At 41.3% G+C, this 18,090-nt stretch overlaps 1 protein-coding gene across 1 annotated transcript; it reads left to right on the forward strand.

Moving 5' to 3' along the window:
- The first annotated feature begins 1,986 nt into the window (after positions 1–1,986).
- Positions 1,987–17,827, forward strand: Psma5 (proteasome subunit alpha 5). Its single transcript, XM_028757303.1, has 9 exons — positions 1,987–2,363; positions 4,722–4,788; positions 8,128–8,254; positions 9,515–9,582; positions 10,638–10,745; positions 10,873–10,931; positions 11,683–11,785; positions 12,453–12,539; positions 17,588–17,827. The coding sequence occupies exons 1-9, from the start codon at positions 2,335–2,337 to the stop codon at positions 17,663–17,665; spliced, it is 726 nt and encodes a 241-aa protein (XP_028613136.1). The 5' UTR covers positions 1,987–2,334; the 3' UTR covers positions 17,666–17,827.
- The last annotated feature ends 263 nt before the right edge of the window (positions 17,828–18,090 follow it).

Genomic DNA, 18,090 nt, shown 5'->3' on the forward strand with positions numbered 1-18,090 from the left:
CAAATACAAACCAAACTTCTACATGGTTGAGGTTATTTTGCCAGGCCTTCCTTGGATTCACACATCTACCATCACCCCACACAAGATTCAGACCTGAAGATGCAAGGTTCAGGACCAAGACTCAGCCTTGATCCTTGCCTTTTCCGTTACTCATGAATAAGAACCTTTCCATCTGTTGTCTTCTGCCTCCTTCATTATTTCCCTGGGAAGGGCATCTGGCTTAACTGTCCATGAAGGAGTCATTTATTGAATGATTATAGGCAAGACATTCTGTGAAGTACTACAGCAAAAAAAAGTGGTGGGAATATGTGTGTGAGAGAGCACATACAGCTGAAGAGACATCTGTGTCTTCCTCGATTACTTCCCACTTTATTTTTTGAGACAAGGTCTCTCACTGAACTCAGAGGATGCAAAAAATAATAAGCTTTCTTTTTTTTACCCACAATCAGCTAGAGTTGCATTTGGTGTTGCCCACCTGTAATTTCAGAATTTGGGAAGCTGAGACAGGAGAACTGCCTTGAGTTCCAGAACAACCTAAGCTACATGGTTTCAAGACAGCATAGGCTAAAAGTAAGTACTTACACTAAAAACAAAAAACAAGATTTCCCTTTCAGAAAAATGTGGCCCACTACCCAGCTCCTTCCTCCCTCCTGTGACTTCCCCTTCATGAAGGTATAATTGACAAACAGCAGTTGCCTACATTTACAATATAAAAAATGTTTTAAAAAAATTATTTTTGAGATAGAGTCTCTGTACATAGCCCTGGCTGGCCTGGAATTCACTAGGTATACCAAGCTGGTCTTGAACTCCCAGAGATCCCCTGCCTCTGCTTCCTGAGTGCTGGGATTAAAGGCACTATCACACCCAACCCAGAATGATATTTAAAAAGGCTTTTAAATGTGTGTGTGCGTGTGTGTGCGTGTGTGTACATGCATGTGCGTGTGTGTGTGTTTGTGTGGTATGTATGGCACCTATTTAGGTGCCAGCAGAGGCCAGAAAAAGGCAGTGGATCCCCTAGAGCTAGAATAAACGGTGGTTACGAGCAGCCTGACAAGGATGCTGAGAACTGAATTCGGGTATCTAGAAGGGCATCAGGTGCTCTTAACTGCTAAGCTAAGAATTATGTTTTGATATATATGTATATATCATGATTAAGTTAAATTAGCAGTCACTACATTCTGCCCTTTTGTTGTTGGTTTTTTTTTTTTTGTAGTGATTAAAAATCTACCTTCTTAGAAAAATTTCAAGTGTAAGATATTAATTCCAGTTATCCTGGTGTATAGTATATCTCCACTAGATATTAATCTTACCTGAAACTTTGTACTCTGACCACTTTACACCCCACTCCCGCCAAGACTGGGCAGAGGTTCATGCATGCGACGAAAGTGCTCTGTCACCGAGTTACATTCTTAGAGGGCCACGACTTCTTAACCTATCCTTCTTTGATATATGATTCATTTACCATGTTTCTTAAAAAGCTCTCAAGTTGCTCTTGTACTTAGGAAGAGCAAATAAGGCGCACACACACAGAGGAAGGTACATATTCTTCATGAAAAAGCAGTGACTAATCTAAATCTCAGGTCCTAAACTCCAGGTCTTTGGGTCTGAAACTTGGATAGCTAGGGTGGTGGTGCTATGTGTGTGAATCCAGGAAAGACTAGGTAAAATAATCTTACCTATGCAGGAAATTGAAAAACGTTCTTGCAGATTAGAACCTATCAATTTTTAAAACTTTTTTCAACAAGCCTGGCTGGCAGAATCGCCGGGCACGCTGGTCGAGACTGCACTGAAGCGCACACATCTCTACCCAAGTCAAAAAGTCCTTAGCAAAGCTGGTTCCGGTTGCCACAGAGCCAGGAAGACGGCGAAGAGATGGGCAGATGAGCGCGAAGAGACCGTTGTCCCCAGGCTGCAGTCACGCGAGCCGGCGAGACTTACGTCACGATCCCAACAACACAACTATCAGTCCAAGTCTTGCAGCTGTCCAAAACGCGGCGTGCGCACACCTCTGCGAGGTTCACTCTCACCGGTTGCCTCGAGTCCCAGCGCCCGTAGCAACCAAGGGTGACGGAAAGCGGAAGTGCGCTCTAGTCCCGCCCTCCCCGTTAACCCAAGGCCGGTGAGGAAGCTTGTCACCCCAATCATAGCGGCGAAAATATCGATTAGCCAATAGAAGGGAGGCACGAGAAGGCGGGCTAAAAAGGTCGCGTGCGCACGCGCAGACGGCTGCAGGGTCCTTGGTGCTGTGGCGGTGTGCTTGATTAGGGTGCTGCTTTTAGTCTTGTGGCTTTTGGAAACCCCGCGTATACACTGCCGCCTCCTCTTGTCCTCACCATGTTCCTCACTCGGTCCGAGTACGACAGGTTCGTACAGCGGGAAGCAGCAAGGTCGAGATTTGGGTGGGCGGGCCTGGGGCCCGGGCCGCGGCCTGGGTTCTGCAGTGTCATGGGGCGCCCGGAGGACCTCAGTCTGGCGGGACCCAGGGAATCTGGTTCCCGAGGCGCCCGGCGAGATTCCCCAAGCTACACTGGAGCGGACCCGTTGCACTTGTGCTACCGCTGAGTCACCGCTAGTCCCGACTCCCCGAGGAAGCAAGAAGCTGGGGCTGCTTGGAGGCAGGCGGCGGAGAGGGGTCCGGACTCGGACCTTTAACCTGGAGTAGATTAGAGGCTCACCAGCCTTGCGTTCGTCTTTTCAACCTAAGTATGACTGCTTAAGAAAAAGAAAAGTGAAACGACTTTCCCTTGAATAGAAAGCTACCAAAGACTGTTGAATGAGTTTGTAGGAATCCGTGCTGTGCTGTACGTTTTAATCTTTTTTTTTTTTTTTAAGCGGGAAGGCAGTTTCAGTTATGCCCGGATATATTGACTGCAATCTGGTTCTGTAGGAACTAGAATGTACAGTGGTTCTCAGAAGAGTTTTAGTATGCTGAGTCCATTTGACCAAAGGGGTGGGGGAGAGTTGAAAGCAAGTTAATTTTATTGTTATGTTGAAGGCTAAATGTTTTGTAAAGTCAAAGCTGTGTGGTTGTGCTTATTAAAAAAGCAAACAACCTAAAAGCTTTTAAGTCTTGAAAATGCTAACTAATACTGTCATAAATGCTGTAGATACTGTAACTTTCAGTTTCTGTTTTGAGCAGTTTTGCACACCATTGAGTTCCTTTAAAAGTTAGGGAAAGCAGACATTTTCTTTGTTCCAGGTGGTATGAGAATTTACTTTTCTTGGCAAATATATATTGAACCTGTCAAAATTGTAGCTCCCAGAATGGCATTTTTTTATCCTTCTGCTAACTCAGAAAATACAGGTGAAGTTTTAAAACTATTTCCTGTTGCCAGATAAAATGGTCATTAGCACTTAGCTTTCAGAGCATTGAAGAGAGTCATCTTTAGGTGATAGAATTTTAAGAAAATTGTGATCCTCATCTGAAAGGCTTTATTGAGCTTTGCCCATTTATTTGTATGTATTAGTTGCTTTGTGGATTTTTCCCCCTTTGTATCTGCTAAGACTGAATAAAGCACAGGCCTCTATTTAGCTAATGTTCTTGAGCTTTTGCTCTGTACAAGGAGCACTGTTTAGGGAGCTGGTTTTACAGCAGTGTGCAGAATCAAGATCCCTACTCTTCTGTTGGCAAGAGTAACTGTAACTCGAGACAGAAATGTGTGTATTGATATTACTAGAGGAAACTAAGTCGGACGTTCTGATGAGAGAGGTTACATTCATTGTTGGAGTTGGGGAAAAGCTTCACAAAGAAGCTGATAATTCAAACAGGTCTAGAGAAAGTAGAATTTTTAATAAACCAAGACCAGGAGAACCAACAGATAATAAAGGATGAACAAAGGAGGACCAGTGGAAAGGCATAACACATTTGAGAAAAAGTCCAGGCTGATTACCACATATATATGATGGGATTAGTAGATGCTATGGAAAAGCTAGGATGGTGCTAGATACTGACAGCTTCGATAGACTTAGAATTTGGATCTCACTCTGTAGGCACTATGTGCAATCAGTTTTCTTTTTCGTTTTGGCTTTTTTTTTTTCCTTTTTTTGGCGGTGGGGGCTGGAGGTGTCCATGTAACATGTACATGCCTGGTGTCCTTTGAAGCCAGAGAGTGTTGGATCTCCTAGAGCTGGTATAACAGGTGGGTTTTAGCCACTATGTAAGTGCTTCTTCTGAAAGAGCCCCTAGTGCTCTTAACTGCAGAACCATCTCTCCAGCTCTCTTTTTTTAGTCTTTTTTTTTTTTTTTTTAAAGACAAGGCATTGTCTATATCCCAGGGTGACCCAGAGCTAAGTGATCTGTAATTTGTGATGATCCGTTCTGCCTGAGTGTTGTGAGTTCTGGAGTCACACTCATGAGCCACTGTGTCAGGCCTTTAATGTTTTCTTTAAGAAGTTGCCTCATCACAGTTGTTTTTATAAAGATTAATTGACTGGAAGAACATGTTGGCCCCAGTTAGGAGGCTTAGACAATAGTTAGGTAAAGGGTAACAGGGACGTAGGATGGCAGTGATGTTACCATGGAGGAGGAGCTGATGTGAGGCAGGATGACTTAGCTTGTGGTAGGATAAAGGAGAAGGTAGGGAATGGTGAGTCATCACTCAGAACATCCTGTTATGTATAGATTTGAGGGCCTTGAAAACAGTTGGTACACCAAAAGACTGAAAGGCTTGCTGTATACTTCTGAAGGTTTCTAATGTAGTTTTTATTGTTTTTAATTACAGGGGTGTGAATACTTTTTCTCCTGAAGGAAGATTATTTCAAGTGGAATATGCCATTGAGGCTATCAAGGTATAGTAGCCAATAGTATAGATTTGGAAATCTCATAACAGCCTCACACATTGCCAAAGGGCATTTGGGGAAAGTGTTTTAGCCATTCTTTTAGAAAATATTTTCACACTCCTTTAACCAACTACTATTTTTATTATAACAGTTGGAATTTTTGGTATTTTGGAAAATTGGAATCCAAATTGAGTAGACTGAAAGTGTTTTTGTGTTGTGGGGCTTCTGGTGTAGGCCACTGCCTATTAGATGCATTAACCCTTACCCTTACCCTTCCATACAGCACAATGTCTGCAGGCATTGCTGAGTGTTGGTATCAGGAAAGAGAGTCCCCATTTGAGAGTTGCTTTAGTAGGAAAAACATAAACATAGTTGTGAATTGTTTCTATCTTGTTTGGTTGAGGATTCAAGATCCTCAGTAAACAGGTAGCTGTGGATGTAGCACAGTAGTAGGGTGTTTGCCCAGCATAAGAGAAGCCCTGGGTCCAGTCTGTGCCCAAGTTTTAAAAATATGGTAGTTAGAGAACACATAAGTCTTAGGTTTAATTTTCTGGGCAATGGTTTTAGATTTTTTTTTAAATTTTTAGGGCATTCACATATGTGGTTTTAGAATCAAAGATTAAAATGGCTCTATAAATTATGTAATAAAAACAGAGTCCTTTAGACTAAATTTGCCGTCTAATTTCAGCTTCCCAGAGACAGCACTTTAAACTTCATTTTTTTTTTTAAAGTTTAATTTTTATATGGGTGTTTTTCCTTACATATATTTGCACCATGTGTGGAATGCTTTCAGAGGCAAGAAGAGGACACTGGAACCCTTGGAGTGGTAATTATATATGGTTATGTACCATCCAATGTGTGGGTGCTGCAAACGGGATCCAGGTTCTCTTCAAGAGCAGCAGCTGCTCTGACCTGCTGGGCCATCTCCCCAGCCCCACTCTCAACTCCTTTATCACCTTGTATTTAGAACACAAGCATTGTTAGGCATCATCTACACATTGTTTATTATGGAATAGATTTCTGCATATCTGTTCTCTGCCTACCCACAGTTGCCTAGAGGATTGGGAACAGTCAATGAAACCTCTCAAATAGCTTACACATAACAACTTTTATAGACTTAATCAGCAGTTGTGTGAGTAGAACTGCTCATTCATGGTTGAGCATTTGAGAGTAATCTGTATACATAAGACATGATGTACTCGTTAATATTGATTGTCAACTTAACAGGTTCTAGAATCACTGAGGAGGCAAGCCTCCAGTTAATTGTGGTGGGAAGGCCTACCCTAAATCTGTGCTTTTCTCTTGTACTTCATAAAAAGAGGAAGCTTGCACTAGCATTCATGTCCTTCCTGGCGGTGTGTGCAGTGTGACCAACAGCTCCCCATCCTGCCACCATGTCTTCCCTAGTGAGATGCACTGTATCCATAAGCCAAAATAAACCCTTCCTCCTTTATGGTGCTTTATGTCAGATATTTTGTCAGAAACATTTTGATTGGGGCTGGATAAATGGCTCAGCAGTTAAGAGCACTGACTGCTCTTCCAGAGGTCCTGAGTTTTAATTCCCAGCAGCCACATGGTGGCTCACAACCATCTGTAATGGGTTCCGATGTCCTTTTCTGGCATGCAGATAGAGTGTTCATATACATAAAATAAATTTTTAAAAAAATCAAATATTTTGACCATGTTCAGTCTAAAGACAGGTCAAATATGCTTTTTGTGTGATTTCATGGAGGGGGCTGGAGAAATGGCTTGGTGGTTAACAGTAGTTACTGCTGCTCTTCCAGAGTTCAGTTCCCAGAACTCATGTTGGGTGGCTCACAACCCCTGTAATTCTAGGCCTCAGGATCTGACATCTTCTGGCCTCTGCAGGCATCTCACACAAGGGAACATACACACAAAGTAACACATAAATAAAAATGATTTAAAACTTTTTAAAAGATTTATGGAATTCTGCGGGTCTTTTATTATTATTATTATTACAATAACAGGTTTAATCAATGTTTACAGTTTGTGGGACATTGTTGTATAGAAATAAGTAGATATAGTGGAAATCCAGGGGATAAAGCATGGTCTTAGGAGATTGTATGACTAGTGGATAAATTTGGAGAGGCAGAAGGAGAGTACATTCCACGGGAGACAGCTTCAGGGAGGGTGCTAGTGTTGCTGCTAGTCATGTAGTACTTTGAACAGTTGTGTTAGTTGTACCTAAGGGGTTAGTCAGTTAGTAGTGAGTAATAAAATTGGAGGTAAAAGATAGCATTAGATTATGAGAAATTCATTTGGTTTTTAATTAAAGGTAATACTGAATGTATCAGTTCTTGAGATAAACAGTAAAAATAACACTTTACCCTCAGTGTATCAATAAAAAATCCATTCAGAGCAAGAGACTAAAGATGAAACAAAGATGCTAAGTGTGGCTCATACCTTAGGAGGCAGAAACAAACCTGGTCTACATAGAAAATTTCAGCCTGAGCCGGGCCATCATGGCACATGCCTTTAATCTCAGCACTTGGGAAGCAGAGAGGCAGATGGCTCTCTATGAGCTTGAGGCTAGCCTGGTGTACAGAGGGAGTTCCAGGACAGCCAGGGCCTCTTTAAACAAAAGAAAAAAAGAAAATCTGGCTTCAGTCTGGCTAGAGTTTTATGATGGGACCATTTCACAACAAAGAGATTGGGCAGTGGGCCATGTAACAGGAACATGTGTTTGTTGTGTGCTAGGTACCATTTTCTCTATGGAGTTCTCAGGATTGTCTTTATTTTGCAGACAGTTGAGTACATAGTGATGAAGTGTGTAGGTGACATGGAGATGAAGAGGTGACTTTACTACATTGTGGACTGCTAGTGTGACTTTGGATTAAGTTAGTGTTTCCCTGTGGTTAGTGAGGATGGTCGTCCAGTCTGTTCCTGCTCCTTCCCTCTTTTCTTTTCCAGGGTAACATGGGCTTGGGAAGCATAACCTATTGGACAGACTAATATAGATGGCAGAGGTAAAAGCCACCAATTCCAGAAGAAAACAAACAAAACCTATGATTACAACTTTAGAATTTTTCCTCTCAGTACTAGTGTTAATACAGATAAGTTTTCAGATGTGTTCTGACATTATTGGATATCACACCCCATTTTTGATACTGGGAACCAAACCTTGCTCATTTGAGGTAAGCTCAAGTACAGGATTCTGTAAATGCCTTTGCTATTCAGGGGAACAGTGTAGTGTTCTTTAGGTGCTTTCTGTTCTTCCTGCATCCTAGGTATAGATAACTGAGTTTCTACTTAGGAAGGTGTACAGGGATTTCTTTGAGCTGTATGTGATAACCATGGCATGGGTTTTGTTTCTTTGTTTTGTTTTAGCTTGGTTCTACGGCCATTGGCATCCAGACTTCAGAGGGTGTGTGTCTAGCTGTGGAGAAGAGAATTACCTCCCCGCTAATGGAGCCTAGCAGCATTGAGAAGATTGTAGAGATTGACGCTCATATAGGTAAGGAATAAGTGGACGCTGTCTAGTGTAGGGTCTGCTGTGGGTTAATCAATCTTCTGTGATCCCAAAGAGGTTCACACAGTAAATGGCTTATCTTTTTATTTGCTATTATGTAGGAGGCCACTATATATAAATTTAGGCAGTGGAAAGCAGACTCAGAACTCAGTTATCTTAACCTACTACCAGAAAGTCTTTTCATCTATTATATTTTTTGTAGTGCTTAGGATTGAACTGAAGATACTCTCACATGCTAGGCAAGCACTCTACCACTGAACTATAACCCAATTATGGCAAATACGATATTTAAATACATAAAGATTGGATCTTTGGCTAGTTCTTGTGATGGCTGTGTCTTAATTCATGAATGTTACCTTGGTAGTAAGCTAGCTGGAGCAGAAATAGTGTGGAAAATTGTAATGTCCACTGAGAAGAAAGTAATTCTCAAAGATTTTGGAGTGTGTGAGATTCAGAGTGTTAGAGGAGTCATACGAACTTTGACTAGACCAGCCTGTTCCTGTGTGTGAGACTTAACTGTTCTCCTGGCCCTCTCTGCCCTTTCTCTTGTCTTAGTATAATTTTCTTGCTTTGCTCTTAACAATGTAGCATTAAAAGATACATACTTTTACAGTTACATCTTGGTGTTGTAGTTGGCTGTCCAGATTTGCTTATCTTACCTACTCAGCCCAATTACTAAAACATTTGCAAAGTAATTAATTGCTCAAAAGCCATAAGAGCTAAATGCTATGGTAACTGGGAGCTTAATATCCCCTTTCACAGCTAGTGAAACAGATCTTACAATTGGAATGTTGTCTGCCATATCTCAGGTCAACAGTCTTTTGGAGGTAGGTCAGTGTCACTTCACTCAACAGAGAAAACATCGTGCTAGACTTCATGGATATAGAGAGGGAGGCATGGCACTTGTCTTCCAGGAACTGATGGTCTTATTTGTGGTGGTGCACAGTGTGTGTTCAGTAAGGATGTGACGGAGGAAAGAGTTTTATCTGGGTTCAGTGGTCATGAGTATTCTCATACTTTTTCTACACTGTGACCAGATATCTGACAACTTAAGAGAAGGAACTTTTCTTCTGGCTTGCTCACAGTTTTAGAGGGTTTACTATCATCATGATGAATACCTTGGTGAACATCTGTGTCCATATCAGAATAGACCAGGAGTAGAGAAAGGAGAGTATTTACTTAGTGGCTGTGAATGAAAGTTCTAGAGGGTTTGCCTCATTGGTCACTGTTGCTTTTATATTGCAGGTTGTGCCATGAGTGGGCTAATTGCTGATGCTAAAACTTTAATTGATAAAGCCAGAGTGGAGACACAGGTAAGATCAGCATCTTCCCGGCTTTCCATTGTTTAGTGATGACAGAGCTACCTGCAGGTATCTGTGCTGATATTAGACATGGCTCTTGGGAGTGTTGGGTCCATTCCCCTGCTAAAACCCTCAGGACTTAGGATTTAGCTCTCCAGCCATTGCAACTTAAAGCAAGCTCTGGTCAATAGAGCCTACAGCCTCTTGCTTTTTCTAGGCTTACCTTACATAAAGCATGCACTGAGGATCTATCTGTGGGACCATCATAGTAGGATGTGGTCATAGAAAAAGGATATTCTGGCAGCCACTTCTACTGCCAGGCTTGTAAAATTGTTCTTATCTGATAAGCAATGATTTTTACTGGGTATCAAGTACTGGTTAGGAATGATTTTTTTTTTAAATAAAACAACAAAAACCCATAAACAAATCCTTGACTATCTGTGCTTTGACTGTAGTAGGCTAATAAGGGAAACAACTAATCACAAGGTAGAAGTTTTTGCACATATTTCCAAGTTTGTCCTTTATACTTAATAAGAATGATTTAAAGTCAGTATTTAAAGAAAATTGACACTTGGTTATTTACACTGACTTTGTGAAAAGACTTAACCTGCTGCTTTGTTTTTAGGTGTTACTATTTTGCAAGGGTAGCAGCCTCTAGGGCATCCTTATTTCCAGAGCTTATCTGTATGCACCCTCTGTCCTCCCCTTCATTTTTCCCTGCCCCCTCTTGAGATCTGGTCTTTCTGTGATGAGTTCAAACTGGCTTTAAACTCACCATCCTCTTGAGGGTAGAGATCATGGGCATATGCCATAGTATCTGGCAGTCAGAGCCTTTCCTCTTCTGATATAATCCTAAGCACTCAGCACTCAGTGGCTAGTGTTAATCAAGAAAAACATACTGATCTGGGCAGGTGATCTGTCTTAGCTCTTGGGAGGCTGAGGTGGGAGGGTTGTAAGTTCTGGGTCTGATATATAGTGAGACCCTGTCCCAAACAGAAGAGGCATGTGAGCTTGAGGTGATGGTCCTTCTTACCAAGAAGCAGTATCTTTCTTTACCCTTTTTCTAGAACCACTGGTTCACCTATAATGAGACAATGACAGTCGAGAGTGTGACCCAGGCAGTGTCCAATCTGGCTTTGCAGTTTGGAGAAGAGGATGCAGATCCAGGTGCCATGGTGAGTGAGTTCTGATGCGTATGAGCTGATGCTGTTCTGTAGGACTGAGAACGTTGGTCCTCGGCACACATTTCTGAGGACTCTCATTATTTGTAGCCTCTTCTAAGTTCATTCTTTTTGGTTCTAGTCTCGTCCCTTTGGTGTAGCGTTGTTGTTCGGAGGAGTTGATGAGAAAGGACCCCAACTGTAAGTACCATTTCCCACCACTGCTTTGGAGTGGGGAAGAAACCGGTGGCAGGGGCAGGTGGATCTACATGAGTTCGAGGCCAGCCAGGGCAACACAGAGAAACCTTGTCTTGAAAAACAACCAACCAGTGAATGAGATAAAAAATAAAAGGAAAGAAGCAATAATTGATGAAAAGTAAGGCTTCTGAGCCAGTGTTTTTGTGCTGTTACTTTGGGGATCCATGAAGAAACCTCTGTAGAACCAGCACTAATTCTTTGAAGAATTAGAAGTTACCTTATTACTGTTACTGTCTGATTCTCATTCTCACATTGGTGGTGTATTACATGTAAGATATGTAAATACCGTGGTCATTCTTCTCTTGGTGTCTTAGGTGTACATAAGGGCCATGGTTATGTATATATACCATATACATATTCTCTGTCATTCTCTCACCCAAAGACCTGAGAAGTTAATGATTTTATTAACGTTTTCTTCTTTTAAAAAAAAATATTGTTTTAACATTCAATTTGAATATTAAATTTGAATTTTTTGTTTAGCACACAAAGTAGGTTTTATTGTAACATTTCTATGTGTACGTAGGTGTGTATATCAAGTCAGGACCTTCTAAAAACTGTTTTTTCAAAATAAAAGGTCTTTAGGGTCTGTGCCTCAGTATTTCAGTGGCATGTCCTGGCTACCAGGTAAAATGCTTAGGCTGCTTTAGTGAGGTGTTGTGGCATGAGACGCCGCTTAAGCATTGTTGTCTTTCAGGTTTCACATGGACCCATCTGGGACTTTTGTACAGTGTGATGCGAGAGCAATTGGCTCTGCTTCAGAGGGTGCCCAGAGCTCCTTGCAAGAAGTTTACCACAAGGTATGAGAGAATGCTTCATCAAATTAGCTTGTGGGAAAGTCTATAGGGTGTTTTCTTGATTGGTGATTAATATGGGAGGGGCTAGCTCACTGCAGGTGGTGCCATCTCTGGTTCTGGGGTATGGTATATAAGATAGCAAACTGAGCAAGCCAGGAGGAACAAGCCAGTAAACAGCATTCCTCCATAGTCTCTACTTCCCTCAGTGGAGCATGACCTGAGAGTTTTAGGATGAGACAAACCCTTTCCTTCCAAAGTTGCTTTGGTCATGGTGTTTATCACAGCAGTAGGAACCCTAAGACAGGTAAATAAAATGAACAGTGAATTTTTGAATCATTGGATTCCTTTTTAGGTCACTTGGGTATTATTAGGCTGTTCCCCAGGTTATATCATCCTCTAAATCTAATTCAGATATGTACTGGGGATGTACAGTCTTTTCCTCTTTCTCAAAGATGATTTGCTATATGAGAGTTAGTAGCTCAAAGTAAGACATTTTTCTTCTGACTAAGTATATTCTATGTATACTTGAGTATTTACATTATTATATAATGTACTACATTATACAAATTGGGATGTAAAGTATTAATATCAGCTAAGTTGTTTCTTCAGAGATGCGAGGAGGGTTGAGGGAAGGGATCATGTTCAACTAACAGCTCATCTCTCTTTGAAGTCTATGACTCTGAAGGAAGCCATCAAGTCTTCACTCATCATCCTCAAGCAAGTCATGGAGGAGAAGCTGAACGCAACGAACATTGAGGTACTGTTTCCTGCCTCACGCCCATTGCTAAAGGCTGGCTACATCAAGAAAACAAATTTTGCCTGTTCTGTTTTTAGGTCATTGATAGCATTTGTGTCTTAATCAGTGCTAATGAAATGGTGATGGTGGGAGCCAGAGTGCAGTGGATTTAAGAGTGAAGGAAAGGACCGGGTGTGCTTCTTTCTTAGGACTGATTGATGTCAGCAGAAACACAGCACTGAAGAAACAAAAAGAAATTAATGATAGGAAATTGTAAAGGGGTGAAAGACAGTACAAACAAAGGTGTTTCAAAAAGTAAAATTAATTGTTCTTTAGACCCTAATATATGTAGTCAGCTTTGTTCTAGGTAGTATGCCAGATGCAGGGAAAGAACACAGGAACTCCAGTCCCTAGCTAAGTGCTGCGCTGTGTCACACACAGATAATAAGGTTGTAGGTGGAACTTCTGGACTCAGTAAGAACAGCTTTCCATGTTAACATAGGCCTAGAGGAGAATGAGGAAACATCCTGGAAGAGCTGATGTCTGGAGGAGGAAGCCAAAGCACACCCCAGGAAAAGAGAACAGTAGCATTGCAAAGGATCAGAGGCCCTTGGGTTCTCGCCCCAGCCTTGTAAAATCAAACAGGATTTTTTTCTCTCTTTCATTGTGGAATAGGGGGTGTGGCAAATAATAAAAATTGGAGAAGCTTGGGTCGATTCTGGATGCTGGTTTTTACAGTGTTAACAGTAGGTAGAAAAGGAGGCAATGGTGAGTACATGTGTAGGTTTTGAAATAAACAGGAAAAGATGTCCTGTGTTTGGCTAGAGATTGTTGGGTGAGTGTAGCTATGAAATATTAAGGAGAGTGGGGAATATTGAGGCACAAGGCATTACAGGTAGGAAAAAGGGAGGTAACAATGAGGGAAATGATTGCTGGACTACTTAAATACTATTTCAGGCTAGAAGAGCAGTTACCCTGAGAGATGTGATATATATGTATATTACTGCTTTTAAAAAGATTGAAAAAGCACTGACTATTATAACTGATTTTGTAGTCACAAGTCAATAACTAAACCAAATCAGCACCAACCAGGATGTTTGATAGATTGACTGGTAGAATTAATTCCTGGTGAACAACTGATTAGTTAAAGCACGGGAGTCTTGAGATCTTGTTGGTTTCATCGACTGCCATAAAAGAGAAAAGGTAGGTACTAGAAATGGAGTCCAAGGAAGATGAGGGACCAGGTTATCGTTGAGCAGAAGTAGAAAGGAGCTTTAATTTAACATGGTTTCTTCAGTGGAAAATGCATGGAAATTGCATTCTATACATTCATATAAGGGAGTCTGTATAGTGTGTGCCTTCTGTCTGTCTTAATTTTGACTCAGTATATTTTTGAAGTTTACCTGGTTGTATTAGTTGTCTCTTTACTGCTGTGGGGATCCTTGGTGGTTTTAAAATTTACATTTTAAAATTCTCTTTCTTGCTAGTCTCTGAGATGTGAGATCCAACAACTAATGATGATCCTGACCTTTAGGGGAGCTGTCAGTGCCTTTCTGAAGTTCTTGGTCCTGGATGACAGTCTTGGCACCTCAACAGAATTCAGATATTAGCTCTTGGTTTCACAGTGAAGGCCTTGAGGCTACAGGGATAGTTCTTTGTTCTTTCAGTGTAGTGTTTTGGAAAGAGTGTCAGTCAGCCTGGTCTGGGCTCAGTAGTTAAGAGCACTGACTGCTCTTTTAGAGGTTCTCAGTTCAATTCCCAGCAACCACATGGTGGCTCACAACCATCTGTAATGGGATCTGATGTCAGCCCCCTAATATATCTAATCCTGGTTGGTAGCACCAGCCCAGGTACTTGTCATTCACACCAGAACCTACAAGACTTCGACCTCTCGTAACCAAATCTAGTCTCTGCTGCCTTGCATTATGAGTTGGTGGTGGTTCTCCACCGCAGTGGAGCGCTTTCCCTGCTTAATGACTGGTGTATGGGTGAGCTTTGTTCCCAGGACTATTGTGAGTCCTGAGTGTTTTGTTTTGTTTGTTTGTTGTTGTTGTTTTCCCTGAGAACTGGTTTTTCTGTGTAGCCCTGGCTATTCTGTATCTCATGCTGTAGACCAGGCTGTTCTCAAACTCAAGAAATCCTCCTGCTTCTGCCTCCCAAGTGCTAGGATTAAAGGCATGTGCCACCATGTTTTGTTTCTGATAGGATCTTGTTAGGTGGGCCAAGCTGTCTGAAATTCTGTGAAGCCCAGGCTAGTCAAAGTTACTGTCCTCCTGACTTAGGTAGCTTAGTGATGGGGTTTAAAGATATGTTCCACCACAGCTTAGGTTCTGTGCTTTACACTGCTGTAATGTACACTGCGTGAGATGTGAGCCAGGGTTCCTCTTTACCTCATCTTCTGTTCCACATGTCCTCATGGAGTTACCTTGTCACGCTCTCACCAGTTGATACACAACTCATAAATCCCTTCTTCCCCAGCGCCTCCCTGGACTCTTGGGCCTCTCCTTTCTGAACACTCAGCGCTCTTATTTTAACAGTAGGTGACATTGAAAGCCTCTGGCATTTAGCATCCTTAGTAAGTGAAGAGCAGGACTTTAGTATCTAGAGTCCTGTTTTCAAGCATCTGTGTACCTGCTTCCTGGAGGTGTTATAAAAGTAAAGTGAAATCGGTAGAAAAGAATCTTATTCATTATGTAAATGCACATCATTATGCGAATGATACTGGTTATTTTTACTTGTGTAGTGATGAGTAACTTCCTGAAGGCAGCACAGGGTTCAGAACCTGTTAGTAGTCATTTGCCTCCTGCTTCTGGAGGATCTTCTTACTCAGTTTGCCCAGTTTCTGTTTTTAGTCCCTGTAATCTTTTGGGCACATTACCCTTAGGACATGAGGGACCTCACAAAACAATCCTGTAGTCTTGATTGCATTTATGGCTACTACATCTCTGTCCTCACTGACACTGTTCGGGTAAAGCTCTACCTTAAGAGTAGTGGCATTTGTAGTGCCAGTACAATAGACCTCATAGGCTATAGGGACTAGAGCACATTGCATAATACAGGTTTGTAAAGTATTTTTGAAATTCTTCTGGCATTTTGTGTAATTAAATGTATCTTTTGGGAGAATCTACTAGACAGGCTTTGTGAGGAAAGCATTTATTATAATCTTTACCTAGACCAATTTATTAGATGTCTTCACACACACCCCAATTTTACTTAAAAAATAATAATTGTAGACTGTAGATTATGCTAATTTTGTCTGCTAAATTTCAAAGTAATCCTATTTTTAAATGCTGTAGACTGGGATTGGGAGCTAGCTTAGTAAAATGCTTACAGAGATTTGAGTTTGATCTTTAGAATTCATGTAAAAATGCCAGGCATGATGGTATGTGCTTGTAATCCCAGTGTTTAGGAAGCAGAGATAGATGGCTCCCTGAGGCTTGAGAGACAGGCAGGCATGCAGGCAGACATCCTAGCATATTTGGTACGTTCCCAGCCAGTAGCACATCTAAGCAAAAACAAGATAGCACCCAAGGAACAACAGCCAAGGCTGCTCTGGCCTCCCTCTGCACATGCACTTAAATATATGAACACACATTTCCACACATATAAAGTACACCTGTGTATAATTTTAAAATTAAAAACAACAAAATGAAAAAAAAAAAGACTTTAAAAACAAGCCCACAGGCCTGGAAATATGGCTCAGTGGTTAAGAGCATTTACTGGCCTTGCAGAGAATGTAGGTAGGCTTGGTTCCCAGAAGCCGTATGATGATTACAACTGCCTATAGGTCCACTTTCAGGCAATCCGACACTGTTTTCTGGCCTCCAGGCTCCTACACACATGTGGTACATATAAAATCATGCAGGCCCACACACATTAGCATAAACTTAAAAAATAAATCTTTTTAAGTTAAACAAGCACCAAAACCCTTTGAGGCAAATGTGAAGTAATGCCTGCTTGTCAAGTTTGCCCCCAGTCATGGTGTCAGTTGAGTGTGTGTGGGATGTGTGTGTGTGTGTGTGTGTGTGTGTGTTCATGTGCGCATGCTGTGTTAATCTGAAATGCTGGCTGCTGTTTCTTCCTGATACTCAGAATGCTTTTTCACTGTACTGCTACTGGATTCTCTTCATTCTCCTTTTAACCAAAATAACGGGTTTCTGTTGTTAGGTTGCCACAAAGACAGCTGTAGAAAAAATACCTAACAATGATAGCTAACAATTATTTGTTCCTTATTAATATCCTAAGTACTTTGCGTGGATTGATGTTTAATCCTCACTGCTACTCTGGATATTTAGTGTTCCTGTTTTACAAGTGAGGAAATAGTGACACAGGATGGCTAAGTAACTCATCACACAAGTTCATTTTGGAAGTTTATAAATATGCTTTAAATATATTTCTTTGAGGCTGGAAATGTAGTTCAGTGGTAGGGTACTTGCCTAGTACATGTTGGCATCTAAGTACAGTTTCTATGTTCAAGTGTGTGTGTGTGTATGTGTGCGTGTGTTTGTATTATATATACATTTATTTTCTATGTATGGTGTGTATAAGGGCAGGCAGGCATACCATGGCATGATTGTGGAGGGCAGAGAAAAGCTCTTTAAGAGTCAATTTGGTCCTTCCACAGCAGGATCTGAGGTCCACATTCAGGCAGTCAGGCTTGAGTGACAGGTGTCTTCACTTCCTGAGCCATCCTGAGGGCTGGGCCCTACTTTAAATATACTTCTAGGGGCTGGAGAGATGACTCAGAGGTTAAGAATATTAGCTGTTCTTCCAGAGGTCTTTCAATTCCCAGCACCCACATGTAAGCTTACCATCTACAGTGGGATCTGATGCATGCATATAGACAGAACACTCATGTAAATGAAATACAGAAATCTTTTAAACAAAATTGTGTGTGTGTGTGTGTGCGCAGAGTTATTTTAGGGACCTGCTTGCCTGTAAAGGATATCCTAGGACAGCAGATCCCTTAGTTCCTAATAAACAGCTGCCTCGCTAACACTTCTGACCAAGCTTGGACCATCAACAAGGAACCCAGCCAAGCTTATTAACCCCTTTCTGTTTTTCTGCAGCTAGCCACGGTGCAGCCTGGTCAGAATTTCCACATGTTCACAAAGGAAGAACTGGAGGAGGTGATCAAGGACATTTAAGGAGGGGCCATCCTCGAACTTCTGTGGGACAGTTTCAGCTCTAATTGCCCTTAGACTTTATTCCCAGCTCTTATGTTGTGGAAAATATCCAGTATATGTGTGTGTGTTTTTTTATGATGTCTGTACATAACAGCAATTCTGAAATAAAAAAATTTAAAAATATTTGTTAATAGTCTGTGATCTTATTATAATTTTAAATGCTTATGTTGGTAGGCAAAAATTATAGTAATTAATGCCCTTAATACCTTTCCTGTGAGCATGACTGTCCTAAAATTATTGTGGTGGATCTCTGCAACATAGACAGCTCTAACCTTAGATCAGGGAAGAGTAATTCAGACTAACCCAGTCCCTCCCAGTGGTTAGTAGATGTTAGTACAACTGTAAGTCCATTTTTAAGTCTTTTTTTTAAGATTTATTTATGTATA

The sequence above is a fragment of the Grammomys surdaster genome, unplaced genomic scaffold (genome assembly GCF_004785775.1).
Source record: "Grammomys surdaster isolate TR1022 unplaced genomic scaffold, NIH_TR_1.0 126158, whole genome shotgun sequence".
NCBI lineage: Eukaryota > Metazoa > Chordata > Mammalia > Rodentia > Muridae > Grammomys > Grammomys surdaster.

Coding starts and splice junctions, on each gene's coding strand:
- Psma5 (XM_028757303.1), top strand. CDS start 2,335: ATGTTCCTCACTCGGTCCGAGTACGACAG. Junction 9,583..10,637: donor AAGCCAGAGTGGAGACACAG/GTAAGATCAGCA, acceptor CCCTTTTTCTAG/AACCACTGGTTCACCTATAA. Junction 10,746..10,872: donor ATGCAGATCCAGGTGCCATG/GTGAGTGAGTTC, acceptor TTTTGGTTCTAG/TCTCGTCCCTTTGGTGTAGC.